Source organism: Trematomus bernacchii, unplaced genomic scaffold (genome assembly GCF_902827165.1).
Source record: "Trematomus bernacchii unplaced genomic scaffold, fTreBer1.1, whole genome shotgun sequence".
Lineage (NCBI taxonomy): Eukaryota > Metazoa > Chordata > Actinopteri > Perciformes > Nototheniidae > Trematomus > Trematomus bernacchii.
In genome coordinates this window covers 213,523-241,050 of record NW_022987610.1, presented here as the reverse complement: position 1 = coordinate 241,050, position 27,528 = coordinate 213,523, and the positions used below count along the sequence as shown (strand labels likewise).

Genomic DNA, 27,528 nt, shown 5'->3' with positions numbered 1-27,528 from the left:
GGCCTGGCCCAGAATATGAAGAATACAAAACTGGTAAAGTAAGAGCTGTTGAAGTGTAGTAGAGGGACAGAGACACAGAGACTGACAGGCATGTCAGAGGTTAACTACTTTCACTGGATAGAAGAGTGGAGCAGCATACCCTCAGTAGCTGGTCCTGCGATATGCATGGAGGGACGTTGTAGTAGTGCAGCACTGCAGACGGAGGCTGGATGATGTTTTTGGACGCCTGCCCTGCGCTGCTGAAGCGGTTATTCCTGGTCATGGCAAAGTCCTTGTAGCTGCTGCTGCCGTCCTCCAACTCAAACACCTGACTGGGGATCACTGCGTGCTGCTTAGACACACTGCACACACACACACACACACACACACACACACACACACACACACACACACACACACACACACACACACACACACACACACACACACACACACACACACACACACACACACACACACACACACACACACACACACACACACACAGATATATGTCGTGTTGCATTAGGGCAGGGGTCTGCAACCCGCGGCTCTCGAGCCGCATGCAGCTCTTTAAGCCCTCTGCTCTGGCTCCCTTGAGCTTAGACAAAAATAAGAAGGACATAAAATACAAATATTTGTAGGACTATTTAAATGTTGTTGCACGGTTGAAAATGTTTCGTATCTTGTATTTTGAGGTGATACTGTGACACATAAAAAATAAACAAAACAGTTTTAATTAGGTCAACTAAAATATGCGTCGCATCCTGCTATGGTCCCGCGGCAGCGCCTTTTCTTGAGGCGAATAACCTGACCCCCGGCTCGATGAGCGAACTATGGATAAATCAAAGAAAAGAAAAGTATGGGAGGAACACAGAGGGTTTAATTCTGCGTGGACAGAGTTATCTGCTTTCACAGCAAACGATGCTGGCTTACCGGTATGTTTGATATGTGGAGAGAAGTTGTCAAAGGTGCTGCAGCCTTTACGCATTGGAGGAGAAACACGGAAGAGGAAGACAGCTGACGATCTTCAGTCATAATTCAATCCGTTAAAGGAGAGGTGTCATGGCCATTTCCACTGATCATAATTCCATTGTTGAGGTCTACTAGAATAGATTTATACTGTGCATTTTTCCAAACTCACATTAGTTTCTCATACAGCATCTCTGTAAACTACTTGTATTCACTGAATTTCACTCTCTGCCTTTAACGGCTCGTTGTAGCTCCAAATGCTCCAGCCCCCACCCTCCCTGTGAGCACAGTGTGCCCTGATTGGTCGGGACGTTGTGAATCGCGCTGAGCTCCGTGGAGGTGTTGTTTCCTTGTTAGCGATACATAGCGAAACACAGCCACTCATCCTGAGCACACACAAAGTCACTGCCGAAGTAAAAACAATAAGTGTGGCTTGATATTGAGTAAGAAAAAGGTTGATAAACGCTGTGAGAATGGGTCTGCAGAGAGAATTTCGCCGTGATCCCAACTGTCTGTTATCAGCCTGCAGCCAGGGAGGAGAAATCAGCTGAGCTGCCTGCTGCCTGCACACAGATGTGTGTGTGAGGAAGTCCGTGGATTGGTCAATTTGGACCAATCAGCGGGGGCTTAACGTAACGGCTCCACGGATTGGTCCATTTCGTTCCGGGTACGGCATGACATCATGCCGTACCCGGAACTAAATGGAAGAATCAAATGGACAATGACGTATCTCCAACGAGGCATTTTGGGGAGGTATTTTCTGTGTTCGAGTTTTACTCGCTACAGGGTGTACTTTGAGGGTTTTGACTCTGCACACCGTTTACATGCATAAAAACCTTCATAACACACAAGGGGACGGGTAATAACCGGAAAAGCATGACACCTCTCCTTTAACTCTTTTTAGGGTGCAGCTATATGTTTTATTTATTTCAAAGTGGGCCCATTTGAATTATATTCATTTTCTTCAAATGTGCAGAGGACTCCCCAAGTGCTGTGTTGATTTATTTTAAAGTAGGCCTGTGTGTATTTTTTAATTCTCCTTATAAGAGTTCTTTGTTTATTATTAGAGGTAAACAGTTTTCTATAATGTAATAAATAATAAATGCAAAAAAACTGTAGTTTTTGTCTATGATGTAACAATATATACAACTTTATAAGCAATCAAGCTATCAAATATGTTTTGCGGCTCCAGACAAAATTGGTGGAAAATTGCTCTTTTGGTCAAAAAGGTTGCAGACCCCTGCATTAGGGTTAGGTGGTGTAACTCTGATTTACACAGATATGAAACATTTAGGATGTATTACAATATTGTGTGTTTGTGTGTGTGTGTTGACCTCCTTCCTACCAGACATTGAGTCTCTTGCCAAACACCTTGATGGAGTTGAGGTGTGTGATGGCTCTGTCCACAGCATACTCATCTCCCATCTCCACCAACGCTGTGCCAGGAACACTCTTCATGAACTTCACCTACAAGCACACACACACACACACCGGCATTCACACAAACACACACACACACACACGCACGCACACACACACAAACCGGCATTCACACAAACACACACACACACACACACACCGGCATTCACACAAACACACACACACCGGCATTCACACACACACACACACACACACACACACACACACACACACACACACACACACACACACACACACACACACACACACACACACACACACACACACACACACACGCTCTTAACTGAAACTGTTAAATTGCATCATTATTAAAAATAACTTTGAGAATACAAACACACCCACCTTCTCGATGTTTCCGTAGAGGCAGAAGAGGTTGAAGATGCGGGTGCAGTTCATCTTGGATGAATGGAGGCCGCTTACCATGGCAACAGAGCTGGGGGTGTGTCCAGAGTAGGAGGAGGAGGACTGTGGCAGAGGGTAGGACACCATGTCTGGGACATCCACCGAGCTCATCTTGTACCTGCTGCTGCCAGGCAGAGGCAGCAGGGGGCAGGGGGGGCCTGAGGAGACACACTGCAGCTCAGATTCACCCCAACCAGTTCACTGACAGTGAGGAGAGCAGCGCTTCCTATGCTAGAGGGGTCCCACTCTTGGGACCCCCTTATAACCTCAACTCAGTGAATCTCTCTTTTGACCTATGTAGCAGAAAAGTATTTTACTCACTCACTTACTTACTTTAATAATATCACAGTGTGATTCCTACTTAATGTTTATATCTATTTACTGGAAGTCCTTGCTAAGCTTGGGAAATGTCCTTATTAAGAATATGTGTTAATGTTGTTAGATACACTCTATGTGCACCAACAGTTTGACCTTCACCTTCTGTTGAACTGACGGCTTCCTAATACTGAGTCCCTAACTGACAGAATGCTTCTTTCACCATCACCGAGCTTGACCCCCCACGTTCTCCTCTCTGTGTTAATATGCCACGCAAACTCTATTCTGCGTCTTTTACTCTAAAGACCGTTTGCTCTCTGTATTTCATTCTTGCAAGACATAAAATACGACAGAGACAGCTTAATGTTTGATTCTTTATCCACATTTGGTAAATAAAAATGCCACAACAACCTATTTTCCAGTCGCAGGTATCAATGCTTAATGCATACAAAGGGTAAGGATGTTAACATTGCCCTCTAGTGACGCTACATTTTTCATGTCCAAAGTAAAGATGTCTGGGTTATTTTAAACTTTCATATAAGGTTGCTCCTTGCTGAGCTGCAGCAGAACATCGAGAAACAAAGAGGAGATCTGTAAGAAACAGCTCATCACTTAGCTAAGCTAACTAGAGAGCTGACGCATAGCCTTCTCACTCACACTGAGGACTGCACTTCATACAGTGTGGTCACAGCCACGAAGAAGAAGAGGAAAGACTACAGCACTGAGAAGCTGGTATACCTACCTGCTGCTGCACCTGACTATTACACATGATAGTCTTCACCTATGCTGGTGTGTGTGTGAGTCAAGTTTCACCTCAGAGGTATAGGGACTGTAAAGGAAGTAGCAGCCCCGTGTAAAGCAGCGGATTCAGTTACCATCTTACCATAGCCGTTATCACTGTAGGACGAGGGGTGTTCTCCTAAAATGGCCTGTCTCTGCCTTCCCTTTCCACGGTCTGAAACACACACACACACACACACACACACACACACACACACACACACACACACACACACACACACACACACACACACACACACACACACACACACACACACACACACACACACACACACACACACACACACACACACACACACACACACACACACACACACACACACACACACACACACAGCCCTTTAGAGGAGAGATGCTACAGCAGTGAAAAGGGAGAAGGCCAGGAGATAATCCACAGTGACCTTCACACCTCAGATTAGCAGCAGCCTCACTGCGGTGTGCATCCTACCAGACAACACACAATCATCAAACTGCTGTTTCTACTAGGAAGGAATACGGTCATGATAGGGACACAAGAGGCTTACTTTGTCGAGAGGAGCTCATGTAACCAGGAAATCCAGGAGAAAAACAGAAGCTCTTTGTTCAGCACATTATAATTTAAGTACTGTATGAATGGGACTGCGCTTTAATGTGGGATCCACTGTTACTGTCCCCATGATGTCCACTACTCTTAAAGAAAAGCAGACACACAGAGGCTGGCTCTGCACAACATTAGAGTTCAAAATATAGGTCGTTCGACTTGAAGAGTGGAGAAAAGGAACCTTGAACGGCATAGATGTTCAGGAATATGCAACGAAATGTTGCCATCCGTCACAGAGCCAGGATGTGGAGTTTACAGTACAGGCCATTCTCAGAAGGCCAAGGTAATGTAGGAGGAAGAGGGCTTCAAATGAAGTCAGCCACACAAGCAGAATGCAGACGTCCATGTTTTCCATGGATTCAGTTCTTCCTCTTCAGTCCAAACACACACACACACAGTTCCATGTGTGGCTTGTTGACAGAGGAAGAACCTTTCACATACTTTGACCTCTTCCTCTTTCACTCTGATAACTTGGGTACATTTTTGTCTGATTCTTTCTGCAGCATTTGCAATTTACACACAGCTAGAAGGAACAGCATGGATGTGTTTATGAGTTAGTAAAGCCTAACAGTAATTGACCGTCTCTGCTTCACACTGTTGAGCTCCTCCACACTGATTCCAAAATGACGCCATCAAACCATCTGGATTGTATCTGGTGTCCTCAGTATGAACCCTCCATCACAGATGTGCCCTCACACACCACCTCAGCTGGCTTATAACCAGTGTAATCACACTTGGCCTTATCAACGCTAGCTCCATGAATATACTCATACAACTTGCCAAATGTGTTGTGCTCTCGGTATGCTGATTTATCAAAGCAACCATGTTCGTCTGAACGTAATAGGGTGGTCTCTAGCGATGAGCTCCACCTGATCCTTGATAGTTGCCGTTGCTTTGTTAGCCAAACTCTGCCTACAAGTTAATGTCATCATAAGTTTGTCCCAGTTAATAAAGTACTAACTCTATACTAATTCTAGCCATGTTTCGAGTCTGTAATGTGCTCACACTAGACAAAGGTGATGCAGAAAAAACTAAGAATACCATCCATACTGAAAAATCACGCAGGTACAGTACTTTCATATAAATACTTGGGTGAAATGATAGACCATCTGCTATCCTGTAAATACTCAATTGATTATGTCTGCAAAAGGACAAAACAAAGAATTTATTTTCTCCAGCGCCTTAGGTCATTCGGGGCAAGTATACCAATTAGTCTGCAGCTTTTCTCACTTGTGATTCTGAGTGTTCTACAGTACTACATGGTACAAGTGTTTGTCCTCCGCTTTGAAGTCAAAACTGCTCCACCAGATGAAAATCTGCTCAAAGATTATAGGTCAACCCTGTGAGAGACTCTATGAATCAGCCTACCATAACAACATATTAACATCATCTCTGACCCCAACCATGTCCTGAACAGCCAATCTGAATTGTTACCATCTAATCGGAGTAACACTGAATGAGGTCAAATGTACGAACAAGTGTCTTTGAGCATGTCTCTCTTCAGTGATCATGTTGTTATGTTAAATGTCTGTTTCCTTGTATCATGTCTTAATATTTGTCCTTGTTTGATGTTCAAACGGTGCTCCTATGATGCAAGTACATTTTCAGACTGCATCTGACAATACATTTTTAATGTATCGTATGATAGAAAGCCACAGAAGCATGCAGCCTAACGGTGTGTTGTTGATGACTGCAAGTGACAGAGGTGTGGTCAGATGTGCCATAGAACCAGCAGAAACACATTCAGAACCCGGGCTAACAGCAGTGTGTTGACACACACCCTTTATCATTTCCTTTCCTGTATCCTCCCTGCTGCGTGAGGTCACGCTCTACACTGTTACAGTGTGTCAGTGAAGAGTAGGGGGGTGTCAGCCGCCGTGCTGTGAGCACAACAGCTTTTCACAGTGCAGTGCTTGAAAGTACTTTGTTATTTTGTTTGCAGATACACTTCAGACTCATAAGAAGTTATATGCTTTATACTCTTAGAGTTAGTATGTTCCAAAATATTGAGACCTCCCAGAAAGAGTCCTCAAAGAACCAGAAAACAAACAAAAGAAAATCCCTCTCAGACCATATCTGCTGGAAGTTTTATTACAAACCAGACCACTAAAGTGATTACCAGCAGCACATCAGACAAGAAGCAGCTTGCAGTCTCCAGGCAACTCCAGCAGGGCCTGGTTACACGCGTCAGAGTCGGGGGGAAGGGGGGGGGGGGGGGGTCGGCTTCTTCTCTCCTACCTTGTGCAAGCTGATGTGAAGCAATATGAGCCATGCAACAGCTCACACTGTGGATCACACAGGTTCAATGTAAGTGACTGTTCAAACTGTCATATATTGAACTCAGGGGGTATTGAACAGGGGAAGAGAAAGCCAAGAAGAGAGGATAGGAGTACACAAAGAGTGAAAAGGAAATAACAGAAAAAACAAGACAAGGAGTTGCTTTAAGAAAAAAGAAAAGGATGCTGAGGAAGCCAAAGCCAGTTGTTAAATTAATGAAAGAAAAAAGATACCCCAAGAAAAAAATGCGATTAAATCGGAATAAGAGAATGATAAAATGATAAATAAAAAGAGTATAAATGGCTTGTTGAGGGAGTGTTCAGCTTTTACTTCCTCTTACTGAACATCTTTAGTACAGTGAAACCTGCAAGACTCTACCTGGTGAGTCAGTGTTTTCGGCTCTCGGTTAGATAAAGTAACAAGAAATGAAAAAGATTATGTAGGAAGGCAGAGCAGAAATGAAACAACAGTGTTTCTCTTCTCTCTGTAAGTCCAATGCCTACTAATCGAGCAGTCAAAGAAGCAAGACCTTCTTTCACAGCTCATGAACAGGGTGCGTTCAAAGCACGGACCCTGTTACCAGCTGAATCATCCCCAGAGAAAGGCCATTACCTTTACAAGAGAACAGTGCAGATTCAGAGTCCACAGGGCTTTATGAAGACTCCTGTTGGCCATAAAGCATTCAGTGAGGTCTGAGTGGACCCTGGAAGGCTCAATCGCCCCTGCCATTCTGGATTCACTCCTGCTTTTAAAAGCAATCTTTCTGGTTAGTCCAGATATTGTATTCACTGCTATTCATCTGCTGGTCTTTTCTCTTCAAATTTGACTCCACTCAGCTGATTATTAATCATCACATCTGAAGAAATATGCTGGCATAAGAGATGTTAACACAAAAGTCAATATTCAATTGAAAATAATAATCTGATAAAAACTGACGTTTTCATGTATTTTCGTTTTTAGTTGTTTAATACCAGAAGGGGTATTCGTTTTATTTTGAATAGCGTAGTCTACTTTTTCTTAATGATAGGCGAGCTGTTATTAAAAAATATGAATGCCACTTCCGGTAACACGGCAACAAAAGAGGCAGGAATTATGATGGCCGCTCTTTGTTCCCAAAGCCACGGAGGGAGAAGTTGGGGACAGTGTGTGTGAGGCTTCAGAGACGCCGTTGGTGTGTTTCTCCATTGTTTATTATATTTGTATTTTGCGCACTTGATCTGTTGCCTTAGATCCCATTGTGTGAGAGTGCTGTTGCGCAAACGACGGCTTTTACGCAGCGTGGTTTGTGTGCGCTCCTTTTTGTTTGGTATATTTTTAGACAACGCAGATGGTGTTCAGTGGGGTTTTCTGGGTTGCTTGGCTTCAGGTGGAGAAAAATGCTTTCTCGTTGATTCATTTAAAGTGGACCTATCATGCTATATTTGAATAATATAGTGTAGGACCATACCTATATAAGGCATATTTATACTTTATTTTTTTCAAAATACCAAACAGATCATGCATTTTAGCCATGCCTCATTTCGCTCAATTTGAAAAATGTTAGCTCTGTTTTAGCAAGGGTAGATTCAGTGAGAACAGCACCATCTACAGGCCTGGCATATGTACTACAGCGTCTCCAGTGCTTTCGAACGGCAATGGCCGTGGCTGTCTCCTCCTGATTGGTGGAGTTGGCCCAATAGCCGTAGCGCCACCGTCCTGACGTCAGGACAGTGTTCAAATCTGGATCAGTTTTTATCAGATCCGTTGCAGCCCCTTTTTTAGAGATTTGGGTATGGAGGAAAATAGAGAGGGTTGTGTTTTCTGACACTTGGTGAGTTCCCTGGAACACCGGGGACACATATTCATGTATAAAAGACGTACAAAAGTGCATTTTGCATGATAGGTCCCCTTTAAGTCAATTATGTCTTTGTAAAATAACTCACATTGAATCATTTGAATTGTGGTGCCCTGAAAAGTCAGGAAAGTAAGAATTATTAATAGAAATTATGCAATGAGGCATACAGAATGTTTGTGGTTTTGTTTGCATGTTGCTAACATTTGTTTTGCCCTCTGTTTTTGAAGGTTTTCAACCTGATACGAACCTGATGCAAAGTGTCTTATTAAGAACTGCTGAGTAGAAAAAAAAGAAGAAAAAAAAGAATCTGAGTTGTCCTCTGTTGCCCTCCAGCCTCTCAAGTTCGGGCAAACACTAAATACAGGCCAAAACTCGGTAGAACTTGACAAGGGATGTGTCTCTGCTTTGGTTCGTATGTGGCACTAGCAATGTATCAAAAATAAAAATAATGTTGTTGTTGATCAGAGTTTGAAAGCTAGAGTGAATAAGTGAATATTGAGAGATTTTTGAAGGAATCAAGAGTGTTGGCCTTTCGGATGTGACTGGGAAGGGAGGTCCAGAGGGAGGGGGGAGGCTGCTGCGAAGGCCCTGTTACCCCAGGTCCAGAGGGAGGGGGGGCTGCAGCAAAGGCCCTGTCCCCCCAGTTCCGGAGCTTTGTCCTCATTGGCTGTAGTAGGTTAGCTTCAGCAGACCTGAGGCGACGAGTGGGGGTGTGTGGTTGGATGAGGTCACTGAGGTAAGGGGGGGCAAAGTTGTTGATGGTTTTGTAGGTGAGAAGTCATATTTTGAAGTCAATCCGGTGTTTGATGGGGAGCCAGTGGAGGATAGGGGTGATGTGGTCGGAGCGCCGGGTGGAGGTGAGCATATGGGCCGTGGAGTTTTGGACATATTGCAGTTTATTGAGGATGTATGCAGGAGAACCATAGAGGATGCTGTTGCAGTAATCCAGTCAGGATGTGATGAAGGCATGGATCAGAGTTTCAGCAGCGGTGGATGAGGGGGAGGATCTGATTAGAGGGAGGGTCTGATGAGAGGGAGGGTCTGATGACAGGGAGGATCTGATGCAGGTGATGTTCTTCAAGTGGAAGAAGATGTTTTTTGTGACCTGGTTGACGTGAGGGAGGAAAGTGAGAGCGGGGTCGAGGATGATACCAAGGTTACGGACGTGAGTTGAGTGGTTGACGATGGAGCCGTCGATGTTTAGAGAGAAGTCCTGGGTGGAGCGGGTTAGTGAGTTTGGGCCAATAATGATTATAGGAATGGGAGGTTGGAGATGGGCCGGTAGTTATTGAAGGTGTCAGGATTTAGTCCAGGTTTTTTTCAGTACAGGGGTGACAGCAGCGAGTTTCAAAGCAGGGGGGACGAGGCCAGTGTACAGAGAGGAGTTAATGACTGCGGTGATCAGAGGAATGAGTTAGGGGAGACAGGCTTTGACAAGGGCGGAGGGGATGGGGTCCATGCCAGTGACTAGGGAAGCTAGAGAGGCTTCTCAATACTCTAATTTCCCCTCCTCGACTCCTCGGTCCTCTGGTAGTGACCCGGAAATGGATTTCAGCGCGCCATGTTGAAGGACATCTCATTTCTCTAAATGCACATTGAGGACCGAGCATCGAGGAGGCTCTCTGGAGGAGCTATAACCGACACTGATGGGTCCTCCACGGCTCCTCCGCGGATGCATTTCCGGGAACGGTGGAGGCGTTACGCACGGCCGGACTTATCTCAGCCAATGACAGCTCTGCATGCATCCCCTGGATATTATTTTAGTGACTGCTTTCATCGCAACGCGATGTTTCCAGTGAGAACAGCTGTGAGGTCCGTGCAGAAAGCAGAGCAGTGTGTATAATATATATCACTCAGTATAACAGGCCTACATTACTCTCTGTATTTGTATGCTGTAGTTTAGTAGATATCTACAAACAAAGAGTCCATATTTTTCAAAGAACATTTAGTGCTTCACATAATAAAATACACAACGGCTGTAGCCTGATTATGCTTTAGGAGCTGTAGGTGTGTGTGGTACAGTGTGTAGGTGTGTGTGTGGTAGTGTGTAGGTGTGTGTGTGGTACAGTGTGTAGGTGTGTGTGTTGTACAGTGTGTAGGTGTGTGTGTTGTACAGTGCGTAGATGCGGCGGACAGACGGGTCTCAGTTGGTTTGGTGTCCTATGCTTACTTTTAATACTTTAATACAACTTTTGGCCCGTAACTTCAATTCCCCATTTCAGCGACAAGAGAGAGGGGGGGGATATATCCAGTCTCTGATTGTGTTACGTTATTATGAGAGTGCTCTCATACTTTAAATTGTATATATTCAGTGCTTGAATTGGAATAAAAAAGGTGCCAGTACTCTAAATCAGCAACTGTTTCAATTTATTTATACAGCCCAAAAACAAGTATTTGGCTCAAAGTCACATAGTATCCTATAATGCTGGTGGGTTAGTCTCTTTACTGTATATTTTAGAAAGGCTCACTGTACTTAAACAAAATGGCTCTGGGTGCATCTGAGATTAGAGGGGGTGCAGTGGTAAAGTGCTACATTTATAAGTGGGGAGTGGACCTGACACCCTCTAGGGGGGTCCGGGGGCATGCTCCCCCAGGAAGTTAAATGCATCAATCTGGTGCACTTTGAGAGCAAAATGAAGAGATATATGGATACCTCTCAACATCCATATGAAACAGAACTGTAAGCAGATTTACTTTTTCTTTATGGATATAAAAGAAAGTAAAGCTGACTCCTACTGGCGGCTGGTTAAATGACTCCTCGTCCCTGAGTACACTCACCATCTTTCAGCAGGAAAGGAGAGAGGGAATCAATGAGAGACGGGAGAGAAGGCTCTGTGGGAGCTAGTGCTACAGAACTTGGAGCAGGAGGCTCGACCAGAGAAGGCTCCCCGTCAGACAACATTTCTAACACAGGCACAGCCTTTCTGTATTAGCAGTCGGCTCCTTGTCCGGCGACAACCGGCAGCATCTCATGACGCATGACGCATCTAGGTGCATCTACGCTGGGCATATTTGTTGTCATGCGTCATGCCGGCGGCTGAGTACCAGCATCTTACTGAGTACCGGCACCTTGCCGGTACTCAGTAAGAAGTGCCGGTACCACATGGGTAAAAATCAGAAGTGCCGGTACTGCGTACTGGTGAGTACCGGCCCAATTCAAGCACTGTATATATTTATATAAATATATGTGTGTGTATATGTCCGCATCTGTAGCCTGTTATTGTCTCATTATACCGCACTGTGAATGAATTAAAAGTAAATATATAAGTCGTCATGAACACATCTGTCCATCTGCTCCATCCACTGCTGTGCCTCCTGTCATCATTAATGGACGTCTCTTTAAAATGACCGCTCAGAGGAGAGGAGTTCTCATTTCTCTAACCGCCTGCTGCTTCCCCTCCTCTCTCCTCGGTTCCCCTCCTCGACTCCTCCGCTCGCATCTCCTGTGGGCCTAAGTCTTGAGGATAGGAGTCGAGGATAGGAGTCGAGGAGGGGAAATTAGAGTATTGAGAAGCCTCTCCTGTCAGCAGTGGTGATTTGAGTGAATGATGTAAAAGGGTGATTTGAAGGAGGAGGGAAGGAGGGTTTGAGGTAAGGATGGTTGGTGGAGGAGTTGGAAGCGTTGGCCAGTTGGCTGTGTATTATTTCAATTTTGTCCTGAAGAAACAAGATAAATTAGTCACATGGTGGCGGTGAAGGAGTTCAAGATTTCATGGTTTTATTTTGTCATACGAAGATCACTACAATGTAGTTATGACGATGAACATCTTAGGTCACAGGCTCCTCCAACAGTGCAATACAATAAAATAGATAAACATAAGAATATAGTGCAGGTAAATAGTAAATACAAAAGGAAAAATAGTTTAAATAGTGAAATAGTGCAATAAGAGTCTAAATGCAAGTTATTGGAATATGATATATTAGATAAATAATTTCTAAGCAGCCAGATGAATGTTATGGATGTTTCAACAGTTCAGTTGTTTAACAGATGTTGTTTCAACAGTTCAGGTGTTTAACAGTCTTATTGCCTGTGGGATGAAACTGTCTCTGAGTCTGGTGGTTTTAGTCCGGATGCTGCGGTAGTGCCTGCCAGACGGCAGCAGGCAGAACAGTTTGTGGCTGGGGTGGTGGGGGTCTTTTATAATCCTGAGAGCTTTCTTCCTGAGCCGCTGGGAGTAAAGGTCCTCCCTGGATGGCAGCTCCGTCCTGGTGATGTTCTGTGCAGTTTTCACCACCCTCGACCTCCTCTCTGTACGCCGTCTCGTCATCGTCTGTGATCTGGCCGATGACGGTCTTGTCATCAGCAAACTTCACGATGGTGTTGGAGCTGTGTGTGGCCAAGCAGTCGTGAGTGAACAGGGAGCAGAGGAGAGGGCTGAGCACGCAGCCTTGAGGGGCTCCGGTGTTGAGAATCAGGGTGGAGGATGTGATGTTTCCCACCCGCACTGCCTGGGGTCTGCCCGTCAGGAAGTTCAGGATCCAGTCACAGAGGGCGCTGTTGAGCCCGAGGTCTCTGAGCTTGATGACCAGCTTGGAGGGCACAATGGTGTTGAAGGCTGAACTGTAATCAATGAACAGCATTCTCACATATGTGTTCCTCTAGTCCAGGTGTGAAAGGGCAGTGTGGATGGTGAGGGCTATGGTGTCGTCTGTGGACCTGTTTGCTCTGTAGGCAAACTGCAGGGGGTCCAGAGATTCAGGGAGGGAGGAGGTGATGAATGATTTGACTAACCGCTCAACACACTTCATTATGATGGAGGTGAGTGCTACTGGGCGGTAGTCGTTGAGGCTGGTGATTTTTGTCTTTTTGGGGACAGACTAGTGGCTTTGGAGTCAGGTGAGTCAACATGAATATTGAAGCAGAACATATGGAGATATGGAGCAGAGTTGTGTTGGGAATTCAGAGAAAGCAGGGTTTGGTTTGGGAGGACGGTAAATGACTGCAGTGACCAGGGGTTTTGGACCAGACGGTTTAAAAGCAAGGTGTTCAAATGAGGAGGGGGCCGGTATGGATATAGAGTGGTGCAGTGATGACGTATTTTTGTAGGCCGACCCGGAAGTAAGCTGCGCAAGGGTTCCCTCGACAAAAAAGCAATGGGATTTCTCCTTAGGATTTTGGAATATTGTAAAAAATAAGATCTGTGGAAAACGAACCTGTTTGATAAATGCACGTTTTGTCTACCCTACTTTTAAAATGTTCTAATCATAAATCTAATCGCCAGAAGCTAAATGCTAACGTTATGCTATAAACGAACTACAGCCGAGTACAGCAGGGTCGCACGACTTCAACGTCACGCCAACTTAATATCGATATTCAAAAATACGGATTCAAAATTTTACAAGTTGAAGCATTTGTTTTAACAGTAACTGCAAGAGTGCAGGTACTTGCTTTCAAGCAGAACAGGGCAAACAAACTTAGCGGGAGTGTTTACGTGTTCGGCGTAATGACGTACAACGTCCTCCACAACTTCTGTAGTCCTATTCAGCCACTTGTTAACCACTATCGTTTTTCAGACACGTAAACCCTTCAAAAATCACCAGTGGGGTCACTGCTGATGTATTTAATGTCGTAGAACAAAACATTATCCGTCTCTTAAATTTGTGTCAATCACAGACCTTATTCTGAGCTATTTTCCAAAAACGAGTTCAAAAATCCCATTGACTCTGAGATGAGGGAACCGTAAGTGCTAAAATGAATGAGACACTTGCTATTCAGAGACCAGAGCCGCGTTCACACCGGAGTACTTTTCCCTGTACTTTTCGCGTTTAGTTCCGTTAGTACCCCTCATGTCGCGTTCACACCAAAAAGAGTACTTCAAGCCGGGAACTTTTACCCCCATTTTTAGTGCCTGCTGAGAGATGGTACTTTCCTGGGGGAAAAAGTGCCCCAGCTCTGATTGGCTGGGCGAATTGCAAACCACGCCCCGTAAAACTCTGAAATGTTTTGTAGAGCCGCCATTTTATTATCCTCGCATTAGCATTATTAGCATTAGCATTCGCCCAGTGCACAAACGCAGAGAGACTAACTTATGGCAACACAAAATAAAACATGGGAGCGGTGGAGATGAGGAGGTGTCGGCGTTCCGGCGATTTACTCGGAAGGCTTCAGTAGAAGCTGCTGGGAGTCCCAGGAGCTTCTACTGAAGCCAGTCCCCAACTCCGGGGACTTCCGGCCGGGGACTTCGGGTGGCAGTATACACCGTGAAGTGGTTTGCGGCCTGCCAGTAAACCCAAAGCAGAAGAAGACGAAGTGACGTCAGCGTCTCATTTGCGTAATCTTCCCTCAGGGAACTTATTCCGGTGTGAACGCGGTGTTGGCTTGGCAACTGGAAGGTCACCGGTTCAAGTCCCCGAAAGACCAAATACTACAGAGGTGTCCCTCAGCAAGGCACCGTTCCCTACACTGCTCCCCAGGCGCCGTACATAATGGCAGCCCACTGCTCCTAACACTAGGATGGGTCAAATGCAGAGAAACCGTTTAGTTACTAGTACCTGTACTATGTAATGATAACAAAGTTGAATCTTCTTCTTCAATCTTCAATCTTTTCTCGCTTCGGAGCACATCTCTCGATGTAAGTAGCCTGGCTAGCTTAACTGTAAATAGACTGAACCATTTAAAGCTAACTTTCGGTCCCGGGCGCTTGCCGGCTACATTTGTTTAGAGCAGGGGTCGGCAACCCCTGGCACGCGTGCCAGCATTGGCATGCGGCACCGTAACCAGTGGCACACTAGGAATAAGTGGAATAAGTGTGCAAAATATTTAAATTGTATTTTCGGATCCTGAACGAGACCGCCGCCAGAGCGCGTCTCCCCATTACCTGCAGAAGGAAGCCATGCACGCAACGCAGCCCCGCTCTGTTTAACTCCAGGTGACTTTCTGCAGCTTTCCTCCGTGGTGCAGGGCTGATCGTTTCACCACAGAGGAAAGCACTTCACAAATTGCAGTACCCATAAGGAGCTTTACAAATGCCGCAGTTTTTGCGTGGCTGTGTCTTTAGTTGAAAGCCCAGTGGCGATCTGCTCATCTCTCATTGAAATAATATGCTACAAAGGGGCGGACTGGCCATCTGTGTGTTGAACTTTCCTTTCGGCTCCCAGACCGTAGTCGAGGAGGGCAGAAGCAACAAGCTTCAGGTTCAATAACCCACTTTAGCTTAAATGACTGGAGAGAGGCGAGCTCTTCTGGGGAGGCCGTTGCATTTATTTAGCTGTTCTTCTGTTTCACAAAATACATCACAGACCTCTGTTTTTCTGCTGCCTCGTTTCACTTCCAGAAACATACACACGCTCGCTCACTGTCGCTCTACCATCCACACACACACATGCACACGCCACACCCCTCTCTCTCTCTCTTAAAGGGACAGCGATCTCATCTCACTCTGCATGACCCTAATATCATAACATGTGTGTTCTGGAGAATCACAGAACGGACGATCGTCCTTATTATTATGCCGTTTAAACCAATTATTTAAATGTGTATGTTAAATTCGGTATCATGTAAGTTGCGCTGACAGGTCCACACACTGCTTCCCCGTAGCGAGGCCCCCCCGCCCGCCCTTCACGAGCGTCAAGCTCCTCAACACCCCCACCCCCCCCCCCGTTGATAATTCTCGATCGTTGGCACGCTGATAACAATTTTATTATCACAACAATTTTAGCACAACAGTTAATACACTATACTCCTGCCTTGGGCTGGAAAATGCCGGACGGCTATCGAAACCCACAGTTCGTGCGGATACTGTGCCTGCTTCACCGCTAGCACGCCAAGCTAGCCTGTCGGGACAAGACCCCTTCATTTCTAGCGGTATGCCAGCCGGCAACCGTGACAAGTAGGTGGCTGCTGCGGAAGCTGAGCCGTGCGCTGAGGCTAGCAGGGGCTCTCAGCTGGGGCTCTCAAATCGGCAGCTTTAGCTGTCAGGGCGCTCAATGTTTCCTCGATGCTGACTGCATACCGAGCAGAGCTGTGAGAGGACATGGTGGATAAACCTGAACCTGCTGTGCGGTCCAAGCCACGGGTAAATCGCTTTGGATGATGGTCGGGCAAGAGAGAGCCAGGTGGCTTATTCTAACGAACCTACCAGACAAGGAGAAAGAGGATATTTTGGACATGCCAATTGTCCCAAATGGCACATTTGGGATTAAAGTATAACACAGTCTGATGCATTACATTTCACTTGTTAGACACTTTTATCCAAAGCGATTTAAATACACCCAATACTGTGGGCAATCCCCACAGTAGCACCAGGACACAGCGAGATGCTGACTGCAGTGGGTGTCGAGGTGGGATTGAACCGGTGCTTCCCTGATCTGAAGATGAGCGCACCATCGCCCTTGATGCTAGATGGTTTACAGAATAGGTATCACAATGAGACCCTTTGTGTGAATAATGAATCTGACTTCAGTCAATAACCCCCCAAGGAACATACGATATATCATGTATTTGGGTAACACTCTCCCTCGGTGTGTGACCAGTGATTCCCGCTCACAGACAATGTTCAGTAATGACTCCCTTCTGTCTGTGTCGTTGCAATGTGCCTCCAATTAAAACACATGATAGTGTATATATGCATTTATTCAGTGAACATTTGATCTATGACATTAATCTCATCACACCTACACCAAATACAGTACAAAGCCTGCTACTGTACAGAAGAACGTGCATTGATAACTTTCATTTCATTTTACAGTCCAACTGTTTTGATGTTTTATAAAGGCCCTGATGCATTCCAATGAATGTTAATCCAAACACATATGAGCTACATAATGTGAAAGGCTCATCTATGCACATGAGTACAGCTACTGTGATCAGAGGAATCAGATCAGGAGTGTCACCATATACTGGTTTTACGATTATCATATTATTTTTGAAATGATAAAGACCATGATTTTCAGTACAATTGAATTACATTTCCTTTGGATGCACTTATGAAGTGTCCAAAGTCCGCAGCGTTGGTCTTATTATGTATTGTTTATAGCCCTGTAGCACTGTAAAACAGAATAAATAATTTAAATTGTAATTCCCCTTTCACCGCATGGCGGCAGCACCCACTCTAAGGGGCCGTTCTCATGCCGCAATTTGCCTTTTCTGTTAAAGACTATGGTTGCGCTCAAATTGTCAGTTAAGTTAAGGAAGGTTTCTAACGGAGTGAAATGACCCGGAAGTACCTCAGTGGCCGCCATGATAAGAGCTGTTGGAATTCTCTAGATCAGCGGTTTTCAAAGTGTGAGGTGCGCCTCCCCGGGGGGGGCGCCAGAGAGCTTCAGGGGAGGCGCAGCGTGAGAAAAAAAAACAAGAAACAGTGAAATCTAGCTAGTTAACTTCAGCTAACTTTATGCGAGTGGAAACATGGATCGATTTTTAGTGAAGTTACCTAAAGTGAGAGAGGAGACAGCGTCTGGCAGAAAAGGTCACTTGCACACTTTTGGCTGTCTGTGGAGACCGAGTTCCCCCACCTCGCCAAAAAGGCTGTAAAAGTGCTCATTCCCTTCACCTCCACCGGTCTGTGTGAGTGCGGGTTTTCCGCAATGACTTTGATCAAAAGCAAGTACCGGTCAAGGCTGCAGCCAGAGGATGATCTGCGTTTATTCCTGTCTACATTGCATCCCCGCATCATCCGCCTGTGCGCATCAAAGACGCAGACTCATTCCCCACTAAAGTAGGGCTGAGTGTAATAAGGAGGCAAAGTTGACGTTCAGTGTGTTGCCGGAAGCATATAAGGATTTATCCACGATGTTGAACATTTCAAATTTAAAACATAAAGATAAAAAGGTTTAAAAAGGTTATCGTTTAATGTTTTAAGGAGGTGACGCTACTCAGCCAATCAAATGGGTGCAGTCAGTGAGTCAGCACGATAGATTGAAACTCACACACAGAGACGAGACAAGAGGAGAGAAACAGTCGGAGTCATTTCAAATGGCGTGCTCAAAAAAGAGAAAGGTAGACAGCGAAAACAGAGCATTTAATGACATTTTCTCTGACTGGACCTCTTTGAAATCCAATAGAGAGGCGAAGTCCCTCCCCTTCCGGTGGGACTCATGGGACCTTATTTCGGAAAAAGTTTGTATTGAAGTCAATGGAGAGAGAAAGATTATCTTTCGATCCCGTTTGAATTGTGCCACGAATTACACATATGATGTTTGTCAATCTTAAATCATTTCCATGTCAAAAAAGTCACAGTTTGTCGTAAAACTGTTGAAATATAAGACGAAAAATACGCAATTAGAAAGACTACAAATCCCAGAATCCCGGTCCCGCATGCTGGCTCTTACGGAACCGACGAACTCCCCTTGTGTGTATGTACAGCTCTCAACATGCCCAGACTTGGAGTGATTTTCACCTCTTTTAATACTTTTCGCCTCATTCTGAAAGAAAGAAGTGAAATGTGCCAACGTTACGGCCGTCTTGGTGTGTGGTGCGAGACGGGAGATGTAGTTCATTGAGCGGTTTCACACAAAAAAAGTGTTACTTCACAGTTTTACGACACATTTTTATTTTTTTTACTTGTAAAATTATCTTTTAAATTGACAAACATCATATGTGTGATTCGTGACTCAATTCAAACGGGATCGAAAGATAATCTTTCTCTCTCCATTGACTTCAATGCATAACTTTTCCGAAATAAGGTCCCATGGAGCTCAACCGGAAAGGGAGGGACTTCGCCTCTCTATTGAATACCCCTGCATTATAGCAACAACAACAATAATAATAGCAATAATAATTGGGAGGGGGGGCGCGGCTGTTCTTATGTTCTCTGAGGGGAGGCTCACCTTCCCACACTTTGAAAACCCCTGCTCTAGATGATAGGAAAGGAGCTTTGAAACTTCCTTTACTACCTCTTTTAGCTTAGGAAACATGAAACCAGTTGTAACCAGCTGGAATCTTTGCTTAAGTGGATTGAACTGTATATATCGACTCTTTTCACCACACACACTGCACACACACTGATCTAATATGTGTTATTTTCCCCATGAAATATATCTGATTAAAATGGAAATTGATGTGTGATTTATTTTGTATTGCATTTCGGTGATGGAGGAGATATTTCCATGATTAATTCATCTGTGTATGGTTTGACTGAAACATTTCTGTTGAATTTCTGTTTGATTATTATTTGTCAGACCTGATTCTGAATGACCACCCACTTTATTAAAAACAGGTCAAACCCACTTCAAAGTTTAAAGTATTCCATATAGTCTGTTCAATGTTATCTGACTCTCCAGATATGAATGAACAACACACTCTCACTCACTAAACGTCTAGGAGCGACGCTTGGTCAGAGTCCCGTGGCGTGCAGTTGGGACGCGCCGAGGCTCCTTCAGCTTCATAAACGGACGCAAAGAGCTTTCAACTGATTGCAATAGGCGCGTTCACACCGGAGTACTTTTCCCACAATAGTTCATCAGAACTACGATATATTTGCGTTCATACCAAAAAGCCCCAGGAACTAAAGTAGTTCAAATTAGTTCATCTGACCCGCTTTTCAGTCCCTGCTAGAGAGCAGGGACTGTCGTGGGAGAAAATAGTTCGTACGTCTGATTGGCTGTGCGGAATGCAAACCACGCCCGTTTGACTCTGAATTTATTTTTGTAAGCGGCCATTGTATTTGCTCGCTTCGGGCAGCGCACCCGAAGAGATTACTTTTGTGAAAGCAGTTATTATAGCAACACTAAATAAATCATCGGAGCGTTGGAGTGATGAGGATGTGTCGGCGCTTCTGGCGATTTACTCGGAGGACGCGAAGCGCCGCATTCAGAAGCTTCTACTGAATGCAGTTTCCGTGGCTCAGCAAAGTTAGCAGACCTAGCAAAGTCATGTCGGGACGACTACGAAGGTAAAATAAAATACATGCACTGCACTGTTTTAATCTGCACAATACTGGTCTTAGATGTACTTTTATTTGCTCAGTAGATCGAGCTAGCCATGCTAGAACTTGCTATCATAGGTCCAAGCTGGCTAACAACATCTAGCTAGCTAGCTATTCTCAGCCGTGCCCGCTATGAACACGTTTTGACTTGTGAATAAGTGTGCAATGTTCTGTAATTTGCTTCACTAACTCATGGCACTAATCGTGTGTTTCAGGCGAGGTGTTTCTCTCAGGATTAGAAACTAGTTTTCCCCTCCGGGATAAAACGATAATATAACGTTAGCAATTAGCATGCTAGCTGGACATAATGCTACCTCTAACAATACATTGTAGTTGCTATAATTTCAAGTCATTTGCAACATTCATTCTACATGTTAATGGTAAAAGCTTAAACAGTTGATTACCTGCATGCCACAAAGACTGATGTTCTAATATGTTTGCACATTTAAGTAGAAATGTAATTGAAATTCTATTTATTTTTCCTTTTTTTTATTGATTGTTATAATTGTACTCAGCCATGTTATGTTAGATGTCAATCCACTTACACTGTAACTACTCTGGCCTTGAAAGAAGGTTACACATCTAACTGATGTCCACTAATCCCTATAAAACAAAGTTCAAGCATACATTAAGCACAAAACAATAAATAAGGGCACTTTGATATTTATTTTTTATTTAGTAAGTAAGTAAGTAAAACTTTATTTATATAGCACCCTTCTCAACACGAATGTACAAAGTGCTTTACAGTACAGTACACAATTCACAGTACAACTAAAATGTAGAATAAAAGGCATAAAAAGGCATAAAACAACAGCAGGTAATACATAGGATAAAACATAGGATAAAACACCAATAAAAGACAGCTACTAACTCACCTCCTCCGATGCCCCAAAGGCCTGACGGAAGAGGTGGGTCTTTAACTGCCCCTTAAAAATCTCTACTGAGGCAGAGGCTCTTAGTGTCTGGGGGAGTTTGTTCCAAAGCCTTGGGGCCACCACCTCAAAGGCACGGTCCCCCTTTGTTTTTAGCCTGGTTCGGGGCACCCTTAGGAGGCCTTGCTCAGAGGACCTCAGGGCCCGGGTTGTGCTATGAGGGAGGATCAGTTCATTAATGTAGGCTGGGGCTTGGCCATGGACAGCTCTATATGTGAAAACCAATACCTTGAATTGGGTTCTGAGATGGACAGGGAGCCAGTGCAGGGCAGAAAGAATCGGAGTGATGTGGCATGTTTTTTTGGACCGAGTGAGCAATCTGGCTGCAGCATTTTGGACCTGTGGTAACCGGTTTATTGATGTTTTGTTGAGGCAGGAGAACAGAGCATTACAGTAGTCAAGCCGGGATGAAATAAAGGCATGAATAGCCATCTCCATTTCTGTGTTTGATAGAACCCCCCTGAGCTTGGCAATGTTTCTGAGATGGAAAAAACAGGTACGGGTCAGAAGTTTTATGTGTTTGTCTAGTAGCATAGACTGATCGAAAGTTACACCAAGGTTTTTGATGTTTGCCCTTATGTTACCACTGAAAGAACCCAGGTGGCTTGCTACCTTAGAGGCGATGTTATCAGCCGCTAAGAATTTATATTTGATATTATTTGATCCTATCTTATCTTCTACTTTACACCTGCATTTTGTACACTGTCCCTGCCTGCACCATGTCCAATGTTGTCTCTGTTGACAACCTACCAGGCGATTAAACTGATCTTGTATCTTGCTTATTTCTCCTTAGGAAAGCGGGCACGGGATGACAGCTTCCTTGACACCATCATGGCGATGGACTGCCGTGCCATGGTCAGCAAGGAGAATGAGGACCTGCGTGCCAAGGAGATGCACGACGAACGGCTGCTGCATTCACACAAGGCCCAGGAATCGGACGACCAGCTGCTCATGGTGATGCAGCGCCATGCTGACTCGGCGGTGCAGGTTCAAACCCCACTGCAGTCAGCATGTCGTTGTGTCCCTGGGCAAGACACTTCACCCCAAATTGCCTACACCTGGGACAGTTCATTTTGTATTATTGTGATTATATATATGCCACTGTTATTAATACTGACACTTCACTTTGCACTAAGGTGTGTCTGCTGCTGAGCCTACCTATTGTTATTATATATATATATATATATATATATATATATATATATATATATATGTTTTGATACTACTGACACTTTATTTGATATTGAAAATGTTAACTTCTATTTACATGCATACGACACACCTGGGACAGCGTGACGCTGTTATTGATATTGTCTTGAGTGTGCAATAAAAGAGAACCTACATGGCGATTCAACGGAGCCTGTATCTTACATTTTTCATTACATTTCATGTAACTAAGCTTGCTTATTTCTCCTCTGACACTTTATCTTTACAGTGACCTGTGTAGCATCCTATACATCACATGTAAGTGATTATTCTGATACCATCATGTTTCATCGGTTATAAACTGGCGAAGCTTTATTTATTGTGGCTTTCAAAAAGATAATTTCATTGTATTTCAAAATGGCGTCCAACACAAGCACTATTTATTTATAGAAAGAGAAATGGTTAAGTTTGTTATTACCAGTGTTGTGAGTTCAATATTTTTAATTAATTATAGTAAGGGAACATCTTAGGAGTTAGTGTAGTGAGTTTCAGAGCAGTGTAATAATTATTTGACCTAAAACTAAATGTTTTTATGAACATGACATGGGGATTTGCTAACTTTTGATTTCCCCCATTTTACACGACACAAATGGAGGCCACTATGGGCCACAACTAACACGTAGGTTTCTGTAGGGTTCATGGCAGACGGATGCAGTTGCTCTCAGGAGGATATATAATAAAGGTGTGTTAGCTGCTGAGCCTATTTAGTGTGCATACGACACACCTGGCACAGTTTATTCATTTCACACGTAGCGTAGCGCATGCATGTCGTCGTCCAATCCTTTTGTCAATCCTTCTTAACCGCCTTCGCTTCCGAATCAGCATTGCTATTGCATTTGACTGGTCGACGATCTGTATTTGTGTTTGCTTAAATAACTCAGACGAAGCTCATGTCTGAGGTCGGAAGGTAAACAGATGCCTCATATACAGCAGGTGGGCGCGGGAGGTTTTTCTTCTTCTTTTTCTCTCGGTTTTTTGGCGGATTGCAACTTTAAGGTGCATACCGCCACCTACTGTACTCGCCGTGAAGTTGTTTGCGGCCTGCCAGTAAACCCAAAGCAGAAGAAGAAGAATTGACGTCAGCGGTTCATTTGCCTAATCCACCCCCAGGAACTCATTTTGGTGTGAACGCGATCTGCTTTAGTTCATCAGAACTAAAAGTGTTCTCATGAACTAAAGTTCTCATGAACTATTGTGGGAAAAGTACTTGGTGTGAACGCGCCTAATGTATTCCCATCGGCGGCGGTATTTGACGCTCAGGGAAGCACCGCATCGGTCCATGTCGGCGGCATTTAAAGGCAATGTGAGCGTCCATTCCCATTGGATAACGGAGGATTTTACACCCGGAAGTAACTATTCTCCTTACTGTCGATTGATTTTACAGTGATATCTGCACTACTCATCAACTCAAAAACACCAGATTATCCTTGTTAATTACACAACATTGATTGGTTTAAATTGTGTGCAATGCTTTTGTGTTTTTCCCCTTCGATTCGGAAACAAGTATTTTTTGGAGTTTAGGATGGCAGAAGACACTACACTACCCAGAATCCTCAGCTATCGTTTGGACTACACCATGTGCTTTGTTTGACAAACCCCGTGATTAGTTCTCAAGCTCTGTGATTGGATGTTGGAGTGGCAGTGCGCAAAGTTTACACCGCGTCAAACAGCACTTTGAAATGGAATGAAACCCATCGACGGCACACTATCCAAATCAAGACTCGAACGTGTCCTAATTTCTAAGTAGCAGCCAGATGAATGTTATGGATGTTGTTTCAAAGTTCAGGTGTTTAATAGTCTTCTGGCCTGTGGGATGAAGCTGTCCCTGAGTCTGGTGGTTTTAGTCCGGATGCTGCGGTACCGCCTGCCAGACGGCAGCAGACAGAACAGTTTGTGGCTGGGGTGATGGGGGTCTTTTATAATCCTGAGGGCTTTCTTTAAGGTTAACCTGGTATTTTTACTACATTTATTTTAGTTACTTTACAGATTTGGATTAATGATGTGAAATATAAACAACCCTTAAATCAGACTTTAGTTACACCTGAGTAAAATTCAGTGAAGGTGATTGTCAAGTGCCAACAATCAGGCGAGATATTTGATAGTTGGTGCTTGAGAAGACAAAAAATGTATCTGCAGATCCCTATAAAGCATATTCATTACTCGTTATTCTCTAATTGTTCATCAAAAACTGTATATAATGGCTATTTTGCACATCCCTTTCAAGATTTCAAGATTTTCAAAGGTTTATTGACATATCATATACACAACTACGGTGTAGTTATGCAATGATGACAAACTTGGGTCATAGGTTCCTCAACAAGAGATCTATCAATATGTGTGTACCTCCACCATTAAACTGTCATATTCTGCACATTTCTTATTCTATCTACATACATCTTATAAGAGTATAATAAATATGTATAATATCGGTTAAAATAAGTGCTTCAACATAGTTAATATTGCAGGAAAGTTGATTGTCAAGTCCCAAAACAAACCATGCAATATATTAAACGTTAAGTACTTTGTCAGGCTTAAAGGTGGGGTAGGTACATTTGAGAAACCGGCTCGAGATCGCTAGAATTTGAAAATACACAACCGGAGAAAATCTGCCACTTCCTTATAGAGCCCCTCCTCCAACACACACAAACGCGCACATGACCAATGAGGGCACGAGATAAGTTTGTGCACAGATGGAAGGCTGACAGGCAGGTAGGCCATCCAGTTATTTTAGCCGGGCCGGCTAAAACGATTGGTCGTGCTTTTTACAGTATTACGGCTTCCACAGATGACATTTTTTAATGGATTTTTTGTCAAAGCACTTAAGATATTCATTGCTATCTGGATGTTAAGAGCATTCCATGGAATATAACAAAAAGTGTATCTCGAGCCGGTTTCTCAAACTTACCTATCCCACCTTTAATATAGATACCCCCAAAGCTTTTTGCTTACATGTATTTAAAAGAAGACCTTAACCTAAAGTATTATTTAATGTTTAAATAAAGCCTAATTAGTTTGTCTGTTTTGCACATCCTCCTATTAATATCTTTGTACATCCGGCACTAAACTGTTTTATTCTAGATACCATTTACAGTATCTTCTTGATATTTTCTATTCTATATTTCTATCATTGACCTTCTACTTTCCTCCTATTTTGTATGTACTCTTAATATTTAAATGTTTTCATAAAATATAACACATTCAAAAGTGCTTTACAAAAATGAAAGACATTAACAGTCATTAAAAAGCAACACAATCTTCCTGCAATGACTCTAAACGTGTAATAACGTGCTTTAACCAGTAGGTGGTGCGGGTTAAAAAGCTGTCAAGTTTACAGTGTTAACAAAATAAAATATACTGCTGTTTCTGGTTTAGTTTACGACGGATATATTCTGTTATTGTTTTGATATTTGTAACACAAAAGCGATGTAAAAAACCCACAGCAACACAGAAAAGATGGTCTTAACATGACCCAGCGGTCTAGTAGTTAATAAAAAACAATAATATCAAAACAAAAATATTACTACTAACTTTATTGTGAAATTAAAACAGAACGGTAAAAGAATAGTTTCCGGTCTATTCTGAAGCCCGATCTCTGTAGATAAATAAAGAACTACGACAGATGTGTAATATTTAATGCAGCCGAACCATTTATTACAATGCATTCATGTGATGACTTTCAAAGAGTAAAGCAAGCACTGCTGAATAAAGTATGATTTTATCTTTTACGAAACGTTTTTTTTCATATGGAATGCAGTTGGAGGTCAACCAATCACAGAGCTTGAGAACTAATCATGGGGTTTGTCAAACAAAGCACATGGTGTAGTCCTAAACGATAGCTGAGGATTCTGGGTAGTGTAGTGTCTTCTGCCATCCTAAAAAATATTTGTTTCTCCGAATCGAAGGGGGAAAATACAAAAGCATTGCACACAATTTAAACCAATCAATGTTGTGTAATTAACAAGGATAATCTGGTGTTTTTGAGTTGATGAGTAGTGGAGATATCACTGTCAAATCAATCGACAGTAAGGAGAATAGTTACTTCCGGGTGTAAAATCCTCCGTTATCCAATGGGAATGGACGCTCACATTGCCTTTAAACAGCCGCCGACATGGACCGATGCGGTGCTTCCCTGAGCGTCAAATACCGCCGCCGATGGGAATACATTGCAATCAGTTGAAAGCTCTTTGCGTCCGTTTCCCTCGGCGCGTCCCAACTGCACGCCACGGGACCCTGACCAAGCGTCGCTCCTGGACGTTTACGGCCCGTCCACACAGCGGTGTGCGTTGAAAGCTTCACCATTCACTTTGAATGGGGTGACGTCACTTTTCGCCGAACTGCATTGTGGGAAGCGAAGCGGAGCTTTGCTGGCGTGGCTCGCTGCAAAATTTGAGCAATGTTCAACTTTTGAAGCCTCGGCAGAAGCGTCAGCCAATCAAATCATATGTCAGTACAAGCTCTAGCCAATCAAACCGCTGCTTGTGTGTCAGGGGCGGGAGATTCATGTGATTGGTTGTTGGTCGAGTTTCAGACACGCCCGCCGGCAAGCTTCAATGCACGCCGCTGTGTGGACCGCCCCTTAGGGAGTGAGAGTGTGTTGGAATGAAAGGCAGTGTTTTATGGCGGGTTTCCACTGCAGCGCGGAGCCCCGTTTAAGAGAGCTGTGACGTCAGCGGCCCGTTTTTGGTTGCGTTTCCACTTGGCCTAGTACCGGCTAGCGGGTCCTAATTCACAGTTTTTCTGGCCCCATAAAATCGTGGTTCTAGGGCCAGGAACAACCAGGCTGAGTCGGGCTGAGTATGCTAAACTAGAGAGAGAATCGCTGGCAAGGGGGCTACAACTACAACAAGATGAACACATTTGACCGTGATTTAATTGTAATACACGTTTCAAAATGATGCCGAAGTAACAACATACTGATACCGGTTA

At 43.9% G+C, this 27,528-nt stretch overlaps 1 protein-coding gene across 1 annotated transcript in view; it reads right to left on the bottom strand.

Moving 5' to 3' along the window:
- LOC117483592 (heterogeneous nuclear ribonucleoprotein L-like) overlaps positions 1-27,528 on the bottom strand; it is a 48,729-nt gene that overhangs the window by 5,781 nt on the left and 15,420 nt on the right. The window contains exons 8-11 of the mRNA XM_034131968.1: positions 3,992-4,063; positions 2,734-2,951; positions 2,297-2,418; positions 140-341 (exon numbers count right to left, since the gene is read on the bottom strand). Coding sequence (XP_033987859.1) covers positions 140-341; positions 2,297-2,418; positions 2,734-2,951; positions 3,992-4,063 — 614 coding nt within the window. The remainder of the gene's footprint in view (positions 1-139; positions 342-2,296; positions 2,419-2,733; positions 2,952-3,991; positions 4,064-27,528) is intronic.